The sequence below is a fragment of the Cervus elaphus genome, chromosome 2 (genome assembly GCF_910594005.1).
Source record: "Cervus elaphus chromosome 2, mCerEla1.1, whole genome shotgun sequence".
NCBI classification, from domain to species: Eukaryota; Metazoa; Chordata; class Mammalia; order Artiodactyla; family Cervidae; genus Cervus; species Cervus elaphus.
Genome location: NC_057816.1, coordinates 18,661,704 through 18,685,567, shown reverse-complemented (window position 1 = coordinate 18,685,567; position 23,864 = coordinate 18,661,704). Strand labels below are relative to the sequence as shown.

General features: G+C 46.5%; 1 protein-coding gene across 4 annotated transcripts in view; it reads right to left on the bottom strand.

Moving 5' to 3' along the window:
* The window catches only part of ETS1 (ETS proto-oncogene 1, transcription factor), a 140,420-nt gene that overhangs the window by 16,151 nt on the left and 100,405 nt on the right, over positions 1-23,864 (bottom strand). For 3 of the 4 annotated variants that reach the window (XM_043873432.1, XM_043873438.1, XM_043873449.1), the window contains 5 exons: positions 20,888-21,007; positions 18,423-18,623; positions 14,641-14,718; positions 13,265-13,513; positions 8,414-8,674 (listed from right to left, as the gene is read on the bottom strand). In XM_043873432.1, coding sequence (XP_043729367.1) covers positions 8,414-8,674; positions 13,265-13,513; positions 14,641-14,718; positions 18,423-18,623; positions 20,888-21,007 — 909 coding nt within the window. The remainder of the gene's footprint in view (positions 1-8,413; positions 8,675-13,264; positions 13,514-14,640; positions 14,719-18,422; positions 18,624-20,887; positions 21,008-23,864) is intronic. The other variant, XM_043873444.1, reaches the window with a different exon arrangement.

Sequence of the window (23,864 nt, the reverse complement as noted above, 5' to 3'; positions counted from 1 at the left end):
TCCTGTATTGGCTGGCAGGTATTTCACAGCACTGAACTACCAAGGGAGACTTTACAAAGTGACCTAAACTGAAATTAAGTAAGTATCAGCTGTGCCCCTCAAGACACTGCCAAGAATGACTGGAATTCTTTAAGTTAAACCCATCACCCTCTGACCCTAAGGCATGTAGAACTGTACTGGAAAAACAAAAGGTCTGGAGAATAATATGAAACAGCAGTAACGATTAGCACCTAAAGAGGGTTTCCTATGGACCTAGCACTGTGCTGAGTGCCTTCCATAAGCTATTCATGCAATTCCCACCACAATCCGAAGAGACAGAAACTGCTATTGTGACCATTTTCCAGATGAGAATACTAAGGCACAGTGAGGTCAGCTTGCCCACAGCCACGCAGCTGGCCAGTGGCAAAACCAGGACACACTTTGGCTGCCTGGCTCCAGGGTCCCTGTTCTCCACCCCGACACAATGAAGCCTCTGCCACGTAGCCCAAGGTCAAACAGCCTCTCACCTCTCATGTGCTTAAGCTGACCCTAAACCTGAAGGCATAAGAGTAGCAGATGGGGAGATGATAACCACCCCATCTCACAAAAAAGTCACTTTAGGGGGAAGAGGACAGGGAGGGATACACAGAGGCCCTTGAACACAGGTTTGAGCTTCACAGATCCACCTATACAAGGATTTCTTTTTAATATAAACATATTAAAAAATATTTTTTGTAGATTTGCAGCAATTTGAAAAAAGGAAAAAAAAAAAACAACTCAGACAAACCACATAGCCTAGAAATATGAAAACATTAAGAGAAAAAAAAGGGAGGTCAGGAATGCATAAAATACATGTAGGTGTACATAAAACACACAAAATGTGTGTAAGTGGACTGTTTATGCTAGCAGGTCAACAGTAGACTAGCAGATAAGTTTGGGGATTATACTCGGATTTCTGACTGCACAGGGGTCGGCGCCCCTCACCCCTGTGTGTTCAAGGGTGGACTGTAGCGTCTGTTGAATGGAAGGAGTCTCCACGCGTCTGCTGAATGGGATGAGTCTCCATGCTGAGGACCCACTGGTCCGACATCACCCCGAGCTGGGAAGGCAACCAGGAAACCAGGAGATGCCAAGGGGCGCAATCAAGGGACCCACTGGCAGAGCCCTTAGCAGCTGAGGCCGCGGGAGTTTCCAGGCCAGCTGCTCACGACCAACAGGACCTGCGTGGTTGCCTCAGCAACACGTGAGCTGGATTCTGCTCAGGGGAAACACCAGCTTCAAAGACACAAGAGGTGGAGCTTCCAAGAGGAGACAGTGGCATTCCAGCAGGGTCACCTCCCAGTTCTACCGCATGGAGTTAAGAGTTTGTTAAAGAAACAGCCACCCAGAAAATGGGAGACCCAGAGATGCCCAGAAAGCAGGCAGTTGGCAGGGGGAGGGGGTGCTGTGTCCCCTAAAAAAAAATGAGTCCCCTTGTGAGTTTCCTGACTCCAAATCCAGGCACCCACAGACTTCAGGTGGTTTAAACACCAGGGTCTACTATCTGCTTTGTACAGTATAAAGGGGTCTCTCTGCCCCAAAGGCAGCTTCCTGGAGCTACCGGGGCTGTGTCCAGACCCCGGGATGGCTCAGCCAGCTGCCGTCTTCAAAGGCGACTGACAGAAACAGGGAACCTCCCTGTCCACACCTTCAAAGCCGTTTAGAAGGGAAAAAGCGAACAGCAAGACCGAGTCCTCCCAACGTGTGATTTTCTCCATGGGTGGCAGATGACTAGGAGCAACTGTCCCCACGCCAACCAATCAGGAGGCAGAGGCAGTGGGACCTCCACGCAGGCAACAATACCAAGGGGCTTCTGATCCCTCCACCTCGGAGCTGCCGGGGACCCCCAGCCCCCGAGCTCCAACGTACTTCCCCAGCAGTCTCACAACTGAGCAACATGTCAACTCGCTACTCCAGTGAGAGCCCACTCACATTCCATGAGCGCCCTGAAGACCCACCGCCAAACACAGCACAGAGAATCAGAATTCCCCAGCTTCTGAGATGCTGGCTGGTAGCTAGGCTCCACGTAGGCTGAGGGGGTTTGTCTGGCTTCCTACAACCCGCTACTCACAGGGGCCTCTGAGGAAGAAAGGGCAGATGCTGTTTCTGCCTCTCTCACTGGCAAACTCTTCTCCTCCCAGCCATCCAGGCGCTACCCACGGATGCTCTACCCTGAGACAGTGTAAGCCTGTAGCCTGAGGCCAAGGCCAGCTTGGCCTGGGCTGAGAACCTCAGGACCCTTGTAAATGGCAGGACTGCACTAAAAGGGCACCAGGGTTGAACGCTTATGTCAGGAAAGACTGTAGTCAACTCAAAACCTTACTGCCGCAGTACTGACATGGTGAGATTATATTCCAGAACCTGGCTTAGGGAATAATCCCTCCACCCCCAAAGATAAAGCTCCAAGTTGTTCCTAATAACATCTCCATGCGCACGTAGGCTAGAATTAAAATCTCCTGCACAAATTCACACCACAGTCCTCTTCTGCTCTGGGGACCCTCTCTCCTTTCCTCATCAGTGACTGAGGCTCACACGAGAAGCTTCCCCTGGGGGTTGTACCTGAGGACACGGAGATGATTCTGCAATCCAGCTTTCCTTCAGAAAACCGTGATTTCAGGTAAAGCTGCCCAAGCTCAGGTTTCATTCTGAACTGAAGGGCTTAGAAGCCCTTCCTTTTGCAGGAACGTTGTTTATTCTCAAAAACATGTCTTAGCAGTAGCTTTATGTTTTGAACCCTACAACTCAATGACCAGTCAGAACGCCCAGGTTTTGGGTGTGGCCCTTGGACTCTGTTATTGTGTGAGGGTAGACGGGCTCTAATTTATCTACAAAATGAGAAGAAGGTTTATCTCGAGCTAAAAGCAACGGGGGCTTGTCTAGAGCTTCCGTTTCTACAAGGCTGGTACCGCTTTGTGCAATGTCTCACTCAAAAATCCTTGCAAGTTGAATTCCTGATGGTCTCAAATGTAGTCTTTCAGGGGCTGAAGGATCAGCTATTCATAAGTCTGCACAGCATAGTAAATCATAATTTTATTACAGGTAATGAATGGCTTGGAGCGTAGCCTCTGCCCAGGCTCCGTGATAAAGAAGAGATCCTGAGCACTTCATACAATAATTGCAACACAAAGCTGGGGCCACACCTGCACACTGACAACACAACTATTACCAGCAGGACTGCTCTATACCAACTGCAGGAGTGACAGGAAAGAATCCCTTATCTGCAGCAACTGAAGTCTGGCCATCTGGAGTGAAGTTCTATGAAGGTGGTTTAGAGACCAAAGCTCCACCCCCTCGTGCATGCCACGCCCCCTCCCCTGCAGAGTGTTAATGAGTGACAAGCAAGGGACAAGGCCCTTAATCTACTCTCTTGGGAGTAACTGAGATAACCAATGAGTGTTCTCATTCTTTAAGAGACAGAAAGATTTCATACTCAGGTGAGACATCTGGCACTTAAGATTCAGTTCAAGAGCTACCTTCCTGCAGAAGGCCTGGAATAAGTCATTTTTTGTGTGCCTCAGTTTTGTCATTGATAAAAGGAGCCTGGAGGGACAGAAGGGAAGGGATCAATACTCTGAAAATCCAGCATATTATTCTACACCTACTAAAATGAAGAAAAAAAAAATCAGGGATGCCTATGTTTGTCAAGGATCTAGAAAGCATTTTGTTTAGGTCCATCAAACACCCAGAAAGCACTGGGCCACTTCTCTCAGATGGCTTTGTATCAGATAGGGTTCATAATGTATCTTCAAACAAAAGAAAATGGAGCTTTCTGATTGTATCAGTTTGATAATCATAAGCAGTCCCAGCAAGGTAAGGTGCATTCTGGCGGAAGCCAGTGTTGCATTTGATGTATTCTTAACTCAGCTAACAGGCAGGCTTTCAAGCCGTGTTATCTGCCCCCACATCTTGACCTAATTTAACAAGTTGCCATGGGAGCCCAATGAAGGTTGATGCAATTTTCTTATCTTGGGAGGAAGAATGTAACTGTGCAAGAGAATGTGAAAATTCAGTTTCTAACTGATTTCCACACTTACAGTGCGGTAACTAAGACAGCATCAGAAGAAGTCAAATGTATTCCTTTGAGGGTGAAATGGACAGAGAACTGGGGTCCCAGAGGCAGGAAAATGGATTCACATCCCAGTTCAGGGAATCTATACAGACATCCTTTAGTTCAGGTCAAATAATAGTGACATAAAAGGTATACACGTACTCCTACTGTGTGGCCACATATACCCTGGAAATAAGCAAATTTAAAGGAAACAGATTAAAAAAAAAAAAACAGCGTAGAACTTGAGATAGAAAATAGGTGTGATATTTATGAGCAATAAAGAGTTTTGCCAAGACTTGTACAATGATTTCCACTCTCCGAAGTTCTTTTCAGAACTTCAGGTCATCTTGGCATGTCTGCATAGACTCAGAGACCCACTTATAAGAACTCCAGTCACTGAACACTTCCCAGGTGGTAGAGGGGCCTAGGGAAGCACATTCTGTTCCCTGGCCCGTTCCCTAGGATGCATCTGAGATGATAAGGGGTCACAATGAGGGGCAAGATATAATTTTCACTGTGGACAGGAGATATTTACCAGACAGTGAACATGTGGCGGGGCAGGGGGCGAAAGGGGTTGGGGGCAGGGGGAGAAAGCCACCCAAATTTGGACCAATCCCCAAACGCCAACCATGGGGTGGCAGGGAGTTGGATATGACTGAGTGACTAACACCACAGGCCAAACAAATCCTGACCTTCATCAAACCACAGCAATAAGAAAATCCAGTTCAAGTCTAAGGACAATGACAATATCTTGAATTCGTCAAGATAGTGAACCTTCCAGGCCTACGAGCACTTATCTGTACTCAAAATGTGCTCAGAAACATCTGCTGAAATAATTGATTTGTTACGATTGAGCTTTCTCTCCTGCGTCTAGCAACTTGTCTGGTGCTCATTTGTCTCATTAACTGAGTTAGTTCAATTACATGCTCACAGATCTTCTACCAAGAGAGGGTGGGACACTTCCACTTCGCTAAAAGTAGAAGAGGGTACAAGGTAAATTTGCCTAAAATCACACAGTGTGCTAGGGCTGGGGGAGGCATGGAGGACTTCTGTTTTCTGGGCTATTGTTTGCACCTCTATCTGAGATGGCTTGAAAAGTAAAATCCCCAGTTATAAAGAAGAAAAAGCTGAATGGTAAGATACTTTAAAAATTGTATTTTAGTTCAAATGAGTTTTTGAGATCATTAACTGATAATCGTCTTCTCCTTTGTTCCATTCAATGAATATTTTATTCCCTTAGAGACAGAGACAGAGAAAGAGAGAGGAAACGACAGCGAGGAAGAAAAGGATGGAAGAACGATGGAAGGAAGAAGCAATCATTAAAACAATCCACCCAAAGAAGTGCATGCGTGCTCAGTCGTGTCCAACTCCTCTGCAACCCCATGGACTGTAGCTCGCCAGGTTTCTCTGTCCATGGGATTCTCCAGGCAAAATTACTGGAGTTGCCATTTCCTTCTCCAGGGGATCTTCCTGACCCAGGGATCGAACCCACATCTCCTCATTGGCAGGTGGATTCTTTTCCACCGAGCCACCTGGGAAGCCCAAATAAGGGATGACATCAGACATAACTCAGACTTCCAGGACATTCCTGTATTTGTCCTGAAAAGAGCTTCTGATGTTCTGATCTGTTTGGCTTTGGATGAGAAATGCCCACCTGTGAGAAGGCTCACAGGTTGCATTTTGGTGTTGGCTCTCCTGATGGCTGTCTTCAGGTACAAATTCGTACTCCTAGGTCTTAAAATTCCACGTCATCCTTTTCCTTCTCTCCTTGAATCTATGACATTTGGAGAGATTTCCAACTCTCAGATAATTCTTGTCAAGATCATCTTAGCCGAAACTCTTCAAACCACTCTTGTAGACTATGAGCTCTGCAGGCTTCTCCCATCAGAGAAGAGACTCCAATAACTTACACACGTGCCCTTTTCAGAAGAGTTTCTATTTGAGGTGGAGATCAGGCTTTCACCATTTCTAGAAACTTCTAAGCTTTTTGTAGAGTAGCCACAATTCCTTACCAGAATCTTACTCCATGTAGGTTGACTTAAATCATAAGGCTTTCTTTGGCCATAACCCAAACTTTAGAACTTAGGAAGTCAGTATATTTAATGTCATTATCCACAAAACCACCTTAACTAGCAAAATTTTCAGAACTGTACACCAAGCAAAAAACAAAATGATGAAAACTGTTACAGGAGAAGAATTATGATCATGCCTGCTGACAGTGGTTACAGTCGAGATTATGTCAGAGGGAGTAAGGCAAGAACTTTAATAAGGAGAAGCTACATTGAGTATTTGGTCCTGGAAGTCAGGGTGGCAGGGGGAGGAGAGGTGGTAGCCTTTACACTTGGACAAATGACAGCACTTGCGTCACAAGAAGAGAGGCAAACACAGCCACTCAGAGATGCCTGCCACCTCCACAGCCCAAATTCACTTCACAGCTACCTCTGCCTCTCCCCCTCCTAACTAAGCAAACTTTCTCTCTTCCTCCATCAGTGTACCCAACTGGAGCCCAGTTCTCAAAATACCTAAGCGTTACTATAAGCGGTTTTCCAGGTGTCGCAGGGGTAAAGAACCCGCCTGCCAATGCAGGAGATGCAAAAGATGCAGGTTTGATCCCTGGGTCGGGAAGATCCCCTGGAGAAGGAAATGGTGGCCCACTCCAGTATTCTTGGCTGGAAAGCCCATGGGCAGAGGAGCCTGGCAGGCTACAAGTCCACGGGGTCGCAAAGAGTCGGACACGACTGAGCACACACAGCACTCTCCTACAACCTGAAAAACACTTGACATACTTTCTTTATTCCAGATGTCATTAACAGAAAGGGACAAACTTTCTACTGTCTGCTGCCCAGAAAGGAAGGGGCTGGCCCCCTTGCAGAACAGCGATTTCCCATCTACTCGTGATGCTCAAGCAAGGATTTGGGGAATATTGTAGAAAAAAAAAAAGTAGGTGACTTTTAAGCCCCTTTCTGGCCCATGACTCTGTATATAGTCCTGGTCACTACTCTGAAATCCAAACGTAACTCCTGAGCACTGAACTGCATGAGGAGCTGGAGGGATGCAACACCCCTGATCCATGAAGGAGGAGGAACTTTTCCAAGCATGTGAGTTGTTCTCAAAGGTCAGCAGGTTTTCCTTGAGTTTTCCCTCACACAAAAACAGGGATAGAGCTCAGTCTTAAGATCAGATAGACACCTCTCTAGAAATGCAGGTTGAGGTGTCTGTCTTCATCCACACAAGGGGTCCCCACATGGTGGCCCGTCCAGGGTAGATAAATTGCAAGAGAGGCCAAGACCAGCACTGTGCACTCGAAGCTTAAAACAAGCTCCACTCACAACACAATTTCTGATTTTTAGAAAATACTACAATCTTACAGGCTTCCCCAGTGGCTCTGCAGTAAAGAATTTGCCTGCAATGCAGGAGTTGCAGGAGACAGGGGTTCGAGCCCTGGGTCAGGAAGCTCCCCTGTTGGAGGGCATAGCAACCCACTCCAGTATTCTTGCCCAGAGAATCCCATGGACAGAGGAGCCAGGTGGACTACAGTCCATGGGGTCACAAAGTGCTGGACTGAAGAGACTGAACAGGCACAATCTTCCAGAAAACGTCTGATCATTAATATATTCCTACTCCTTGGACAGTTCTCAGATACACTCCTCAAACCTTCCCAGGTTACACAGACTCTGCGCCCCACCTCGCTTGGACAATGAATCATTTTGCTCTATAATCAGATTCTCAATCAAAGCCCAAGCTCTCAACATACACCTTCCTTTCTCTACGATCTTTCTTTTGTTCACCATGACTACAACTTTCAGTCCTGGGGGAAAAAAGTCAATAATAAAGCTCAGTGAGAAGAAAAGTTTCCTCTAGAGCCCAGGATCTAGCCAGTGCAGGGTGACTGAGAGCGCTTTTCCCATTTGTACTCCTGCCGGACAACGAGGATTCTACTGCGGATGAGCCCAGGGAGAAGACCCATTCATTGATGGCTCTGAGCGATGCTGCTGCTGGCTCTGTGTTCAGAGAGACCTCCAAGAGCAGGCGCGGCGAAGCCCCTTGATGCTAGGCCAGAAGGCAGAATTTCCAGAAGCACCGGATCGACAGATTTCCCTTCCCCTAGTTACAGGTCCAAAATATCAGTTTCTCTAACGCTCTCTTGGAAAGACTCCCTTGAAATAGAATGATACGGTTTGCTTCCAAAACCCAATGGCTATTTGCAGAGGGGCCTGAGAGGCTGACCCAACCTCTCAGAGTCTACGTCTCCCCCAGAAAGAAAGGGGGTGACCTTAGGGGCTGGGGACAGCAGAGAAGTGTCCAGGGAGCCCACCCCAGCAGGTGGGAGGAAGCCAGGCATCCTACCTGTGTAGCCGGCCAGGGCCGCAGCAGGAATGACGGGCTTGTCCTTATTGAGGTCAGCGCGGTCACGCACATAGTCCTTGAAGGTGCCCTTGGGCTTGTGGTTGGGCAGGGCGGCTGGATAGTCCTCGGAGTCGAAGCTGTCGTAGGAGGGGACGCGCTGCAGGCTGTTGAAAGACGACTGGCTGCTCCAGGACTGGGTGAGGCGGTCGCAGCTGTCGTAGCTCTCTATGCTCTCGAAGGAGTCCTGGCCCCCGAGCTTACCTGGAGGAGGAGGAGGAGGAGGAGGAGGAGGGAGGAGGGCGGGGAGGAGGGATGGGAAGAGACACTGTGAAACCCTCTCGGTGAGGATGTGCAGGAGCGACAGACAGAGAGAGGGAGCGGCCGGCGGGGATGGAGGTGCGCGTGTTTGCTCCGGGGAACAGGAGCCCCCTGCACAGTCCCGGTCTTGCTCCAGAGCCCCTAGGACCGAGACTGGGAGCCGGGTGTTGCTACTCATCTCTGCCAGGGGGAGACAGCAGTGTTTGGAACGACGAGAATTCCAGAACCAGAAACCTACAGGCTGAGAAACACGTCTGTTATGACGAGATTTCTGGCCGATGAGTTAGACCCAATGAGTGGATGAAGAAATCTGAGCTGCATCAGGCTCAACTCACCCTCTACCCTAACTCAAGCCAGGGAGATTTTCAAAAGGCTCCATTTGGCAAAATATTTTGGTCATAAGAAAAAAAAAAATTCCATTACACTAGGAGGATTGACCTTCCTTGACCTTGGAAGTAAAACACTACTTTTTAGCCTTTTTTCCAAACACTCTTGAAATGTACATCATACTGCCTCTATGCCTTCTCAAATAGAAAAACAAGTCATGAGATCTTTTTTTTCCAGGAGGTTAAAAAAGAAAACATTATCATTCTTCTAAATAGAAATCCATATTCTTTACCAAGCACTATCTGTACTTGAAATGTGTGCTTTATTAGGGAAACGAAGGCAATTAAAAAAAAACAAAGAAGTTGATTAAAGAGTTAAGGTCCGTAGCAATGGCAGAAATCCTTTACTCTGTGAGTTGCTTAAGGCATTCTTAACTGACCACAAGATCATGCAAGTTCATTAATTTCCCAAACCAGGTTATAAACAGCTGCTATGATTGCATAATAGCTCCTAGAGAAATTTCCATTGGCAAAAAATGCCATTTAAAAGGAGGCTGAAAACGGAGGGGACAAAAACAAAAGCAGCTAACTGCTGAAAAGGCTCACAGGAATATTTTTTATGTTTTATTTCCAGATACTTTCCAGGCAACCTCAATTAAATCATGGGAGATTAAATGGCTGATTGAGTCCAGCAAAGTCAAGAGGCCAAAGGATGTGACAAATGTGCATGCGGAAATACCTGTGAGTCAAGGCTAGCTGGCCTACTCTGACGTTTAAATCCCAGAAGAAAGCTGGTATATATACAAAGTAATACTAGTAAGTTTCTGGTGTATCCTCCCCTTCACAACAGAGGAAATTCGTTAAGACAATGAAATTCAAATATTTAATTTTGGTGTCCAAACCAAAATTAAATATACAGTAATTAGGAAGGAAGATATATCGCTTCCAAAAAAGATTTTTAACCCCAGATAAAAGAAGTTAAATATGTAATTTTTGCATTATCTACTCTTGTAAATTTCCTGAACCTCTTATCCCTTCCAACACTGCTTGGAACAAAAATATAGTTAGTTATCTGCTTCATCTCATTCCTTCTTCCAACCACTCATTCAAAGAACGGCAATCCCCAGAAAGCCTCAGAGCTGTCGGCCCCATCTGCCAAGTCCACGGTCATATTTGCAACTTTTTATTATTATTATTATTATTATTATCATCTAGTTAATACTCTAGTATCATCTAGTTAATACATGGGAAAAGAGTAAGAGTGGATATATGTGTATATATATATATAAACTGATTCTCCTTGCTGTACATCTGAAACTAACACAACATTATAAAACAACTATACTCCCCAAAAATATTGTAAATAAAAAAACTTTAAAAAGAAGGGATTGTCCCTTCCAGAAATTCACATTAAAAGTCTCAAGAAAACAGACCCCAACCAAGAATGCAGCACCCTCTTTTCAACAGAACAGGAAATTTTGTGGCCTCCCATAAAAAGCTGTCCATCTTAAACATACCAAAAGCCTAAGAAAGAGTTTATATTTCCATGAGGAACACCCCAGCAAGTCCCCTGCATTTACACTCAAAAGTCCCTAAGATGATTCCGTCAGTCATTTTTATATCTGGAGGGTGTGGAAGCTGGAATTTCCACTCGCTGGACAGCTGAGGCTCCAAGGAGCCCCAGTAAGCAGGGACACTGAACAAGGCCATAACCGCCCCCTGGCAGCCTCTCAAACATGAGCCAAATGCAACTCTGTTGAGAACTGCGGTTTATAGCAGGAGGCTGCTTTCATTTCAGCTCTCTTTCACAATCCTAGAGCTGGGAACCTTCATTTACGGGTATTTTTCTCCCCAAATGGGTTGGTTCCAACTAGATGAGTCGCTCAGTTAGGCTACTGTGTTCAGAGGCGGGGAAGCTCGTGTCTTCTAAGACATCCATCGGCCAGCTTTCCTGAGAAATGTCTCGGCAAGGTCCTTGCAAACCTCCCTGACCCCACCACACAGACCTCAGGGCACCCAAAACAAGAGGTGGGGGAGCCCCGTGGCAGCCCACTCAACAGACCAGCACAAAGAAGACAGCTCTCTGAGTCTAAGGAAGTGGAATAGAAACACTCTGTCTACCCTAATGCAATCTGGGAACACTGCGATTATTGTTCATCATCTTCAACTAACAGTGATGCTTTCAGTCTACCCCAACCCTGCCATGGCAGAGTCAATCACCCCGCTGGAATACGTCCTGTTTGCAGCACTTCTCACTCGTAAAAAAGCAACCGTGAACAAAACGGTCTGCCCCCAAGTTTGTGTACTGAGACGCTTGGTGTGAGCAAAGGAGAAAGAGGCCAGAGAGCAAGCCTTCCTGTTCTCTGTGCAGTTCACCGTCTGGCCCACCATCCTTCATCTGGGGTCGCAGGAACCAAGAGAAGGAGAGGGAAGAGGCCAATTACACAAAGCAAAGCCAGACACAAGTGGAAAACAACCCGCAACAGTCCTGCCCAAAGTGACAGGAGGCTGGGCCTCCACCACACACACACACACACACACACACACACACAATGTGCGCGCATGCACAGCCTCACTGCACACTCACAGAAAGCCCCATGAGAAAGACAGGCGTTCTGTTGCTGTGACCCGCCTGAGAAAGAAGGTGCACATGTGAGTTTAAGTATTTAAATAGACCTGCACCCAAAAATAAAGAAGAAAGGGGAAGGTAAAGCTGGTCCCACCCATCCCCTTCTGTCTGAAACACAAACAGCCCGTGGCCCTAAGGAGGCAGATTACAGGCTCCGATTCTGCTGGGACTTTCCCTCCGCAGGTCTGCTGGGAGGAAGTGGAAGCCTGGACACTCGAAGGAGCTGACAATGTGAGGCCCGCGAGGTCTTGGCCTCAGGACAGGGACCGGGGTCAGCACTGAGCAGAAATCACTGCGGGGCAGGTCGGGCCTGACTTCTATGACCAAAGGCCTCGCAAGCACCACTTGGAAAGACTTTCTCCTGCTCCTCTTGCTGTCTGTAACTCTTTCCAGTTTATCCATCAGAACAGTCAAGCCAGTTCTCCTGTGAGTGATCTGTAGCATCATTTCAAATATTTGGCAGAAAAGTAGATCATAGGACTGGCAGGAACCTGGGTAAGCTTCTGTATACTTGAATTAGAAAATTTCAGGACACTTAAACTCAATAATAATAATAATAATAAAAATGTGTCACCTAACATTTCTGGGCTTCTGTTCCCTTTTCTCTGAAACCTAATTTACTCTGATTTTAGGAAGAGTTCTATAATATCTGAAATCATGTCTTATTTCTGTTTCATTTTGGATAAAAGGTAACATCCAGAATATCAACAACAACAACAACAAATCAGCTAGTTCTTCCCCGATGAACAAGTCAGTCTTTATACAGGACTGTCCTTCTATCAGAGCAAACAGTCTGGACAGGTCACTAGATAGGTTGTGTCTCTGAGTGTTTAGGTCCTCATCTTTAAAGTTGAGTGTATTTAACCTTTTTTGGCTTTATAAGGTCAGTCAGCTCTATTCAGAACCCTGTAGTTCACTGTCAATGAATATGTTACCTTTGTCATAACAATCACGGCAGTAAGAGAGAGTATCTAGTTTTGGAAGCTTCTGGCCACCTCTTTCCCTGGTCCTCTAGCTAAATACACACTTAGACCACACTGCTGATGACTGGTTCCAAATAAGCTGTTGGTTAACCATCTTCTATCTTCCCAAACCAAAGAAGTCACAGGAGGTTGGGAAGCCCAGGCTGAGAAGCAGAGGTCATCAGACACCAAGTTGACTCGGGAATATCCGAACACCAGGACGGTGCGGAGATCAATTCTCTCCGAGAGGGTTCACAGAATCATTTTTATGTGACTGTGTCCTCCTTAAGCAAAATCCTCTCAAGGAAAATAAAGCACACATGCACCTAAAGTTATTATTTGGTGAAATGTCGTACCTAACTAAGAAATGTGACTGATCTTCCTGCCGGATTTCAGTTCCACCATAGACCCACAGTCTTTGTCATCATGAAAGCCTCGGCTAAGACTTCATGACACAAAGTTCCTTAACAGCTAGACATTTTAAGATGGAAAAGGAAAAACTCAGGAATGCCCGTGGCTAACAGTGAGGGAGGAAACAAAAAAAAAAGGGGGGGACCTGGGAAATACACCAAGTGAGGCAATTCTTAGAAATTTGTAGAGCAGAAATGTGACCTACCACGACTGGCCCGCCCCATGCACATGTTGTCTGGGGTCACCACTTCCTGTTTGATGGCAAAGTAGTCAGTCTGCAACGTCTCCGTCTGCAGAGGGTCCCGGAGGATGACCGAGGGGTAGTCGTTCTCATATTTGAGGGAGAGGAGCTCCTCCGAGCTGATGGGATGGAGAGTCTGGTAGGACTCTGTGATGAAGCTGGGCTCGGAGAACTCCGAGGGAGGGACGCACTGGGCGTGCTCAATACCGTAGCCTGGAAACACAGAGTGTGCAATTGGAGAGAGGAGAGGTGAGTACCGAAAAAAGGCTGTTCCCTTCCCATTTACAACGGCCCCATGATGTTGACCAAGTTGACTGCCTTAGGGAATAAAAGACAAATACTTGAAGTAAAAAGGGCCTGGGTTTTCAATGTTGCTCCACTACTTAAGGGCCATGGCCCTTGACAGACAATTCCCTTTTCTAACTGAATTTTCTCATCTCTAAAATAGGGATGATGGCAATCTTCCCCAGGGCATTGTGATGAAGATCCAAGGACAGCACACAACCAACCTTTCTAGCTCACAACAAATTCATTGTTGTGAGTATACAGATCATAATGAAGTAAAACGATAAAGCGAAAACAAACCTACTTAAGACACCCTTTGAAAGCAAAGCCATCAGATAAGCCCAGCCCTACACTAATTCTCTTCCTCCGGCCATTCCTGCAACCTGGTGAGGGATCGGGCACCAGGAGGACAAGGCTTTCTGCTCAGAGACAGAACCCGAAGCTGCAGAGCATGCCCTGGAGGAAAGATTTCAAAGGGAACGCTCTCTATGTACTAGCAAAAAGGAAAGAACAAGATCAAAATCCCTGACCTGAACCTCTGTTGGCCACCACATGGCCCAGGGTCAAACAGGACCACAGGAGGGAAGTAAATCACAGTCTCTCTGTGACTATCTGTCACGCTGAAGGTATCAGTGAGACCCCAGTGTGAGCACGCAGGGGAATAAAAAGTGCAACAGGTTGAAACCTTGTGCTTGGCAGGAATAACAAAGCACATAAGCAAGCGTCTACATGTTTTCTAAGGTTTTTGTTTTTATCGACCATTTTTCAAGTCTTTATTGAACTTGTTACAATATTTCTTCGGCTTTATGTTTTGGTTTTTGGCCACGAGGCACATGGCATCTTAGCTTCCCAACCAGGGATCAAACCTGCACCCCCTGCATTGGATGGTGATGAAGTCTTAACCATTGGGCCACCAGGGAAGTCCCCAAGAGTCTACATGTCCGAAGCTATTATTTTCTGTAGGCAGGAGCCTGAGATGGCCTAGGACAGGGTTCCTTTCCTAAATTCCCATCACAGTGAGCAGGAAGAGAGAAGAGGAGCCGAAAAGAACTTACTAATGAAGTAATCCGAGGTATAGCGGGACTCTGGGTAGGGAGGGTTGACTCCATTAACTTGGTATGGCTTCACATCCTCTGCAACAGACCAGGAAGGAAGGGGACAAAGAGGTCAGCATGCGAGCAGTGCTCAGCAGAAGAGGACCCTGGAGGCGAGGACCACAGTGATCTCAGTCCCTCTGAGAGAAAATCTGCATGTTCCCTAACTGAGCTAGTGTCTGAGCCTCCCCTGACTGGAGCCTTGTCTACAGATGAGCTCACCAAAGTATGGCTAAGTTTATGATTTCAGTAGCTGGAAAGGGGGATTTAATATCTTGGAAAGCACGCCCATGAGTAATCTCGAAGGGCTGGGAAGGCATCCACCCTCTTTCTGATGCATGCGTGTGCCGCCAGCCTCCAAGGCTTGAAGACATCTTATTGTTGTTGTTGTTTAGTCGCTCAGTCGTGTCCGACTCTTTGCAACCCCATGGACTGCAGCCCGCCAAGCTCTTCTGTCCATGGGATTTCCCAGGCAAGAATACTGGAGTGGATTGCTATTTCTTTCTCCAGGGGATCTTCCCCACACCTTGGGAATTTACCAAAATCAGTCGCCAATATTCAAACAGATCAGGTCCAAAGTTTTTCAGAAACACAGGACAATCGTTTTAGGCAGGAAGATTTTTATTATTTTCTTATTATTCTTATTGCTATTTTATTTATTTTTGGCCATGCTGCGCCACACAAGGGATCTTAGTTTCCTAACCAGGGATTGAACCCCAGCCCCCTGCACCAGAAGTGTGGAGTCCCAACCACTGAAGCACCAGGGAAGTCCAAGCAGGTAGATTTCAGAGCCTCTTCTTCCAACAGATACCTGGTGTTTGGTGTTTTTCCGTTGCCCTCAGATTTCAAGTTCAGGCCCAGATAAGACACTAGGAAGGTGACTCTACTTGGTGAAATATGACAGAAGAATCACATAACCAAAGTTCTGTCCGGGTGCCAAGCTCCGTAGGAATGAAAGTAGAATGCAGATGAAGGTAACCAAGCAAAGAAACTTCTCCACTGAACGAAAGTGATCCTGCGGATCCCCTAATGGCCCTGGAATCTGGTGGCAGAGCCTGACTACTGTATGGAACAGTCGGATTACATTTCACTGTAAGAATCAGATGCAGACAGAGGGGGCTGGTTTGGGTTTTTCCTCGGGTATTTGATAGCTTGTTGGGAGCAGAGACTGCTGGGAAAACAAGTTCATGCCTGCACAGAAAAACAGTTCCCAGCTGAGATAAAATGATTAAACTCTGCTTCAGCAGCTTATCAGATTGAAACATCCCCTGTACCTTTGGCCTGCCACCCCACCCAGAACAGCTATGTTTTTTTCAGCACTGGGTTGCTTTACTTTAATCACAGAACAAAAGCTGTAGCCTCAATACAAACATCACGCTCAGCTCTTGGAGGATCTGCAGAAGCACAGTGCTCCATCTCCCTTGACAAGGGGTGAGATGTTCTCAAACTCACTCCATTACGCTCTCATTCTCCTAAATTCACTGGTATGATTCCTCTGCAGGAAGGTAAATAGCTGATTCACTGGAAAAGACCCTGATGCTGGGAAAGACTGAAGGCAGGAGGAGAAGAAGACAACAGAGGATGAGACCGTTGGATGGCTTCACCGATTCAATGGACATGAACTTGGGCAGGCTCCGAGAGATGGTGAGGGGCAGGGAGACCTGGCGTGCTACAGTCCATGGGGTCACAAACAGTCAGACATGCCTTGGTGACTGAACAACAACAAAGCCAGAAGCTCCCCCATGAGTCCATATCACTACACAAAGAACACAGGAAGGGAAGTTTGACTGAAAAGCCCCAGGTTTAAGGAAACAAGTGATGCTGAGGAAACCACCTGACTGGTCCTCATTGTACAGAGACAAGGACTCACTCTAAGAGGACATGCCCTTCCTGTGTCCCAGGGATGCTTTTAGAATCCAAACGGACTGGTTCACAGTGCAAACTTTTCTATCTATTCATCCTATTAATTTTTGAGAGTTTGATATTGAAACTGCAACTAAAGAATCTTAATTTATCTACTTAAAAAATAATTACACAGTGGAGCTCTATGTACCTTTGTTCTATATTGTCCAAGTCTCCTGTAAATGTGTTATCATAATTTCATAACTTAAGAAAAGGAAAACGTATTTTCAAGCCCTTTGGAAACAAGGAAATGCTGTGTAGATGAGCTGTAACTGATCAGAGGCCGACTGAGACACCCGAACACCTGGCTGCCCTGGGGTGCTAACGAGAGGGAAGCGGTGCTTCGGCAGCATATATTTGGGTGACACGGTCTGGTAGAGTCCACTGCCATGTTTCTAAGCCAATGCTTGCATCAGACCTGCTCTGAGCCTGCCGTATCCTTTCCCTCTATAAACAAGCGCTCACGTCAACACGTTATGAGTGGTTTGTGTGCAGTTACACCGAGATCACGGCGTGGCTTCGGGGAAGCCAGTACCGCCGCCCAGCAGTCCTGGGCCAGATTCACCTACTTCTCAATTCTGCTTATTTATTTATTTTTCAGCTACAGCTAAGGAGAAAGGAGCGGGGTGGGGGAGGGGGGGGGGTGTGGCGGGTAGAGTAACACTTCTGTGCCCAGAGGAGTCTAATTTGGGTCTCTCCTGGGCATTGCAGAATGGAAAATATCCTTAAACAAAGGAAGGTATTATATGGAATAAAAAGTGCTAAGCCTGAGCTCTGCTCCCTGCCCCCCGTGTCTGCGCCAGGGGTTGAGCTGGAGACCACAGGGAAAGGGTGGGCCTGGGTCAGAGAGGGCAACGGGCTTCTAGGCTTACAGTCAGCTGGAGGGCACTGCTGACTGCTGGTAACTGCAATTTATTTTAAGAAGAAATTCAGAAAAATAAGCGCAAAAACACCCAAGTTTGCCGCCTGCTGCTGTTTCTATACTCAGCCCGGACTGTGGTGCATGAGTCACTCGGTCCAAAAAGGTTGGAAGAGGCTGGTAGGAGAGGCCATGTCATTACAAGGTTGCAACACGGCGTCCTGACATAACCCTGGCTTCTGCTTCAGATGGAAAAGGTGTACCTCGCGACTGCAATTCCAATCCCGTTAGTGGGCAGAGAAGACTGCTTATTAAGAAGCTCGGAAACACTTGAGTTTGGATGTGGCCGTGGATCCAGGGAGTGTGTTTCACGATTGCCAAAAAAAAAAGAAAGGAAAGAAATACTTTTTTGCTGCTGGTTGTGGGCGCTGCTTGTTCAAGCAGTATGTGAGGCTAAGATAAAGACTGAGATTAGAACTTTGCAACCCAAGAAGCTTTAGGAGGTAAAGATGAAAAGTGCAGCATTCACATATACACGAACATATGTAAATAGACAGCCAATGGGAATTTGCTGAAGGACTCTGGGAACTCAAACTGGGGCTCTGGAATAACCTAGAGGGGTGGGAATGGACGGGAGGTGGGAGGGAGACTCAAGAGGGAGGGGACATATGTATAGCTATGGTTAATTCATGTTGATGTATGACAGAAATCAAACCAATATTGTAAACCAAGAATCAATTAAAAATAAACAAACATTAAAAAAAAAAGTGGAGCATCCAGTACATAGAAGAAAAAGAAACTAACGTTTATGGAGCACCTGCTCCCTACCAGGCACCATACGGCAAGTCTCCATAGACCGTATGTGCTGTGATTGGACACCCAGAGAATGACTTCGATGTGGTACCTCGCTCCCCAGTCTACTCCAGAAGCTGCCCTATGCAGGTCCCACCTCCCCTGCCCCACCCCATCCTCATGCATTTACCTTTCTGCAGGATCTCCAGGTGTTCCCATAAGATGTCCCCAACGAAGTCCGGGGCCAGCTCGAGAAAGCAGTCTTTTCCCAGTGCGCAGAGGGCTGCCCCATTCATACAGAACTTCTGGAAGTCCACACCCTTCAGGCTGAACTCATTGACAGCCCACATCACCCAGTCCCGAACGTGGGTCTCTGTCCACTGCCGGGGGTCTGCGGGGAGAGATCAGATGATGTCCCAGCAGATCAGGGTCTCAACTCTTCCCCGAGCCTCAGACACTACATGGAAGCACCTGACCTTCGCTGAGGATGTTCTCAGATTCACGGAATGAGGAAGGCCTGATGGAGTATCTTCCACAACCCTCCTCCTCGCATCCAGGTCAGCCCCATCTTCTCCCTCCCACCAGTTAGCTGATCACTGCCATCGGCCAAAAAGTGACAAAGAGTATTCTCCACCCATGGAACCTTCCGACAGGTTCCAGGAATCTCCTCTCTCACTGCCTTATTTCCATCAGACTTCATTAAAGCCTGGGACAAGTGAACAAACGACTCCTTCAACGGCAATAGTGACAAAGTCAAGTGTGCTCTGGACGTTGCACTCACCTCTCCCTCCACTTATTCATGTAATTTACTTGTGGCCATTATGCTTAATTATTCTTATCTTAGTTAATGACGGTTAATACAGTTGTCCTTGCATATCCAACATGATTGGTTTCAGGACCGCCCCCTTCAGATACCAAAATCTGGGGAGGTGCATGTTCCCTCATATATACAAAAGGGCGGGGTGCACTCAGCCCTCTGTGTCTGTGGGTTCTCACATCCCCAGATTCAGCCAACAGAATTGGATCTGTGGTTGTCTGAATCCACCAATATGGAACCCCTGGATGCGGAGGCCCAACTATAGTAATCATAGCAATTAGTAACAGTGCACCATTCAAGTGATACTTAGTAGTAACAACATTATCATGTGTGTGTGTGTGTGTGTGTGTGTGTGTTAGTCACTCAGTCATGTCCAACTGTTTGCAACCCCCTGGACTGTAGCCCACCAGACTCCTGTCCATGGGATTTCCCAGGCAAGAATACTGGAGTGGGTAGCCATTTCCTTCTCCAGGGGATCTTCTTAACCCAGGGATTGAACCTGGGTCTCCTGCATTGCAGGCAGATTCTTTACCACTGAGCCACCAGGGAAGCCCAACAATGTTATTAGGTACCTGTATTATACCAGATAACCTGTAAGATACATACATAAGACAGGCCCTGCATTGAGAAGCCAGGTAGGACAGACGATATATAGCCTTCATGCGTGGCCCCGGTTTAACATGACTACACCAGCTCCTGACACTGAAAGGGCTCCGGTGATGGCAGGGTGTGGCGCCTACAGCACACCTCCTCTCAGTGTTATCCCCTTCAGTCTAGAAGATGACTTCATGAGATGGTGGAAAAGTGGATGGTCAGAACTCACTTTACTCTGCTTTACTACTGGGCTCTGCTGTCAGCGGAGGTTTGTGGGAAAGCAGGTTATTATTCTTTGTGGAAAGGCAGACAGATTCATTCATGCAATCTCCCTGAGGCCTGTGTCTGGCAGGGTGGAAGCCGCTCCCGCAGCAGTAGCTCTGGCTGGGTGCAAAGGCAGCCTCTGTTTCTCTTACTCAATAGAAACGTGTTCTTTCTGCTCTCAGTTGCTCGGAAAATGCCGCTTAGTCAAGGCTTAAATTCTTCCCTAGCCATTTTTCCTTTCTGACCACTACAGTTCACTTCCCTTTACATTCCCAAATAAGCCGTTTCAGAGAAGAATGCATGCATGCTAAGTCACTTCAGCTGTGTCTGACTCTTTGCAACCCTGTGGACCACAGGCCGCCAGGCTTCTCTGTCCATGGGATTCTCCAAGGCAAGAATACTGGAGTGGTTGCCTAGCCCTCTTCCGTGAGATCTCAACCCAGGGATCAAACCTCCTGCATTGGCAAGCAGGTTCTCTACCACTAGCGCACCTGGAATGCCCTCAGAGGAGAATACCCAAGTATAAACACATTTCACCAAAGGACATGGAAAAGAGTATATTCCCAGAACTGGAGCTCATGGAGTTCATCTAATGGCACCCCAGAATGACACCAAGACCATGCCTTCCAAACCTGTCTGTACAATAGAGTCACTTGAGCTTTACAATTACTGATGCGACCAGCAATGGTGACTTAATTGGTCTGGGATCTGGCCTGGGCTGTGGAATTTTCTGACGATCCCCTCTCTAATGTTCAAACAAGTTTGGGCACCACTGCCCTAAGACCAAGATGGCAGGGACAAGCCTGGGAGATGAGGGAGCCTCAGTATGTGTCTACACTTGTTCCAACAGACGTCTGTCCCAGTCTGTGGCTGCTGACTGAGGGTGGTGAGTAATAGTGTCTATCTCAACCAACAGGTGAGAAAACCAAGCGTATCTCAAAGTCTGGTCCATCCTCTCTCCTTCCCACTACAAAACCTACCTTTTGGAATTCCCAGACGTTGCTGCTCTTTAGAGAAACCACTGAAAGTAGCTTTCAAGGCTTGAGACATCATTTCTTTGCTGCTAGGAGTTAACAGTGGGACATCTGCACATTCCATATCTGCAAGCAAAAAATATCATATGAATACAAACAAAAATGAAAAAGCTGATGGACATAAGCTAGACTGATGGTGGTGATCATTCTGCAATATATACAAATATCAAATCATTATGCTATGCACCTGAAAGTAATAAATACATGTCAGTTATACCTCAATTTTAAAAATGAAACTAAATAGGTAATTAACCACCCATAAAATATAATAGAGCATGAATGGGCTGAAAGAGGCACGCTGAGAAATAACTGTAGTAGCATCATCACCAGGGCAGGTAAAATTTGGGGGGCTTTCCATAGTGTGGTAGGGTCTGTAAAAAAAAAAAAAAATTCCTGACTCTTGCCTTGAATGTCTGTATCTCTGACAAAATACGTTAATTCTTTCTGAATAGCTCTACCAATTCCCCATAGCCTCTATTCATCCTTCACATTCACTGAGAATATTAATGTTTCTGCACACTTGCTGTTACCTCTGAAAAGGAAATAACAGCATTCATTCAATAAGTAATTATTTAGCCCTTGCTACATGCAAGAGATTAGGGAAAGAACACTGAACAAGGCAGAAATGATTCCCACCCTGATGGGGTTGGGTATCATGTTCCAGCAGGGAAATCGGTTAGTAAAAATCTATTTGCACAATTTAACTTCAAATACAACATCAACAAGGGCTTCACAGGAGTAGGAAATAAAGTGTTAACCCGTAATAGAGTGCCCTGTAGGTCTGAAGGAATCAGCAAAAGCCTCCTTCAGAAGACAGATGTTTGACCTGAGATCTGAAGGAGACAGGATACAGGAATTTAAGAAAATTACTTCAGACCAGTGGTTCTCAACGTGTGGTCCCCAGACCAGCCGTATCAGCATCACCTGGGAACTCAGCCCCACATAGACCTCCTGAATTACAACCTCTGAGTGGGCGGAGCCCGGAAATCCTTTTCAACACAGAATCCAGGTAACCCTCATGAGCATTGATATTAGAGGACTGAGATCCTAGATGAAGGGAATAGCGTAGCTGAAGATTCTGAGACGAGGGAAGAGGAGAACCTCGGCTGCTTTAGTATCGAAAAGGTCAGGGAGCTGGAGCACAGTGACTGGGGAGAGCAGCCTGAGACGAGGTTGAAAAGGTAAATAAGGAGGGTGTTCAGGAATTTACAATTGTGTCCTGAGTAAGACAGAAAGGCCCTGAGAGTTGTATGCAGAGGAATGACATGATTATATTTTGTCTGAAGAAGATCACCTTGTAGTAATTCTTTTTTTTTGCCTCACTGCACAGCATGTGGGACCTTAGTTTCCCAATCAGAGATTGAACCTGCTCCTCATGCATTGGAAATACGGAGTGTTTATCACTGGACCACCAAAGAAGTCCCTACGGTAATTCTATTTTTAATTTCTCAAGGAGCTTCCATCCTGTTTTCCTCACAGTGGCTGCATGATTTTACCCCACCACGGTGCACATCGGGCTTCCCAGGTAGTCTGATGGTAAAGAACCCACCTGCCAATGCAGGAGACGCAAGAGTCATGGGTTCAATCCCTGGGTTTGGAAGACTCCCTGGAGGAGGAAATGACAACCCATTCCAGTATTCTTGCCTGGAGAATTCCATGCACAGAGGAGCCTGGCAGGATACATTCCAGGGGGTCACAGAAAGTCAGACACGACCGAGGGACTAAACAACAATGCAGTGTGCAACAGTTCCACCTCCCTGCCAACTCTCACCATTTTCTGCCTTTTTTTATAGCGGCCATCCTAAAACACACGAAGCGGTATCACACTGTAGTTTTGATGTGCATTTCCTTAATGATTAGTGATGTTGAGCATCTTTCCATCTGCTTACTGGCCATTTGTGTATCTTCTTTGGAGAAATGTCTATTCAAGCATTTTAATCATTTTTAATAGGGTTATTTGCCTTTTTTTGTTGAGTTTTAGGCATTCTCTATATCCCTCGTAACTCAGTTGGTAAAGAATCTGCCTGCAATGCAGGAGATTCGGGTTCGATTCCTGGGTCAGGAAGATCCCCTGGAGAAGGAAATGGCAACCCACTCCAGTATTTTTGCCTACAGAATCCCAGGGAAAGAGGAGCCTGGCAGGCTACAGTCCATGGGGTTGCAGGAGTCAGATACGACTTAGCGACTAAACCACCACCATATACCTAGAAAAATTGACAGCAGAGTCTTGAAGAGATATTTGTACATTTATCTTCATAGCAGCATTATTCACAAGCACTAAAATGTAGAGGCAGTCAACTGTTCATCAACAGATGAAAGGACAAGCAAAATGCACCAATGGTCTATACATACTATGCCATATCATTCTGCCTTAGAAAGGAAGCAAATTCTAACACACACTTCAACATGGATGAGACTTCCCATTATGGTAAATGAAATAAGTCAGTCACGAAAAAACAGATTATATGAGGTACAAGTTTATAGAGTCAGCAAGTAGACTGGTAGCTGCCAGGGCCTGGAAGGAGGAGGGAATGCGGTGGAAGGGGCGGGGAGTTGTGTCTTGGGAACAGAGTTTCAGTTCTGTGGATGAAAACAGTTCTGGAGGTGGATGGTGGTGATGGCAACATGGATGTATTTAACCCCACTAAACTGTAATCGGGGCTTCCCAGATGGTGCTAGTGGTAAAGAACCCACCTGCCAATGCAAGAGACATAAGAGACATGGGTTTGATCCCTGGATCGGAAGATCCCCTGGAAGAGGGCATGGCAACCCACTCTAGCATTCTTGCCTGGAGAATGCCATGGTCAGAGGAGCCTGTCGAGCTATAGTCCATGCGGTCTCAAAGAATCAGACACAAATGAAGTGACTTAGCATGCACGCACAAACTGTAACTTAAAAATGGTTGAGTTGGTAGGTTTTATGT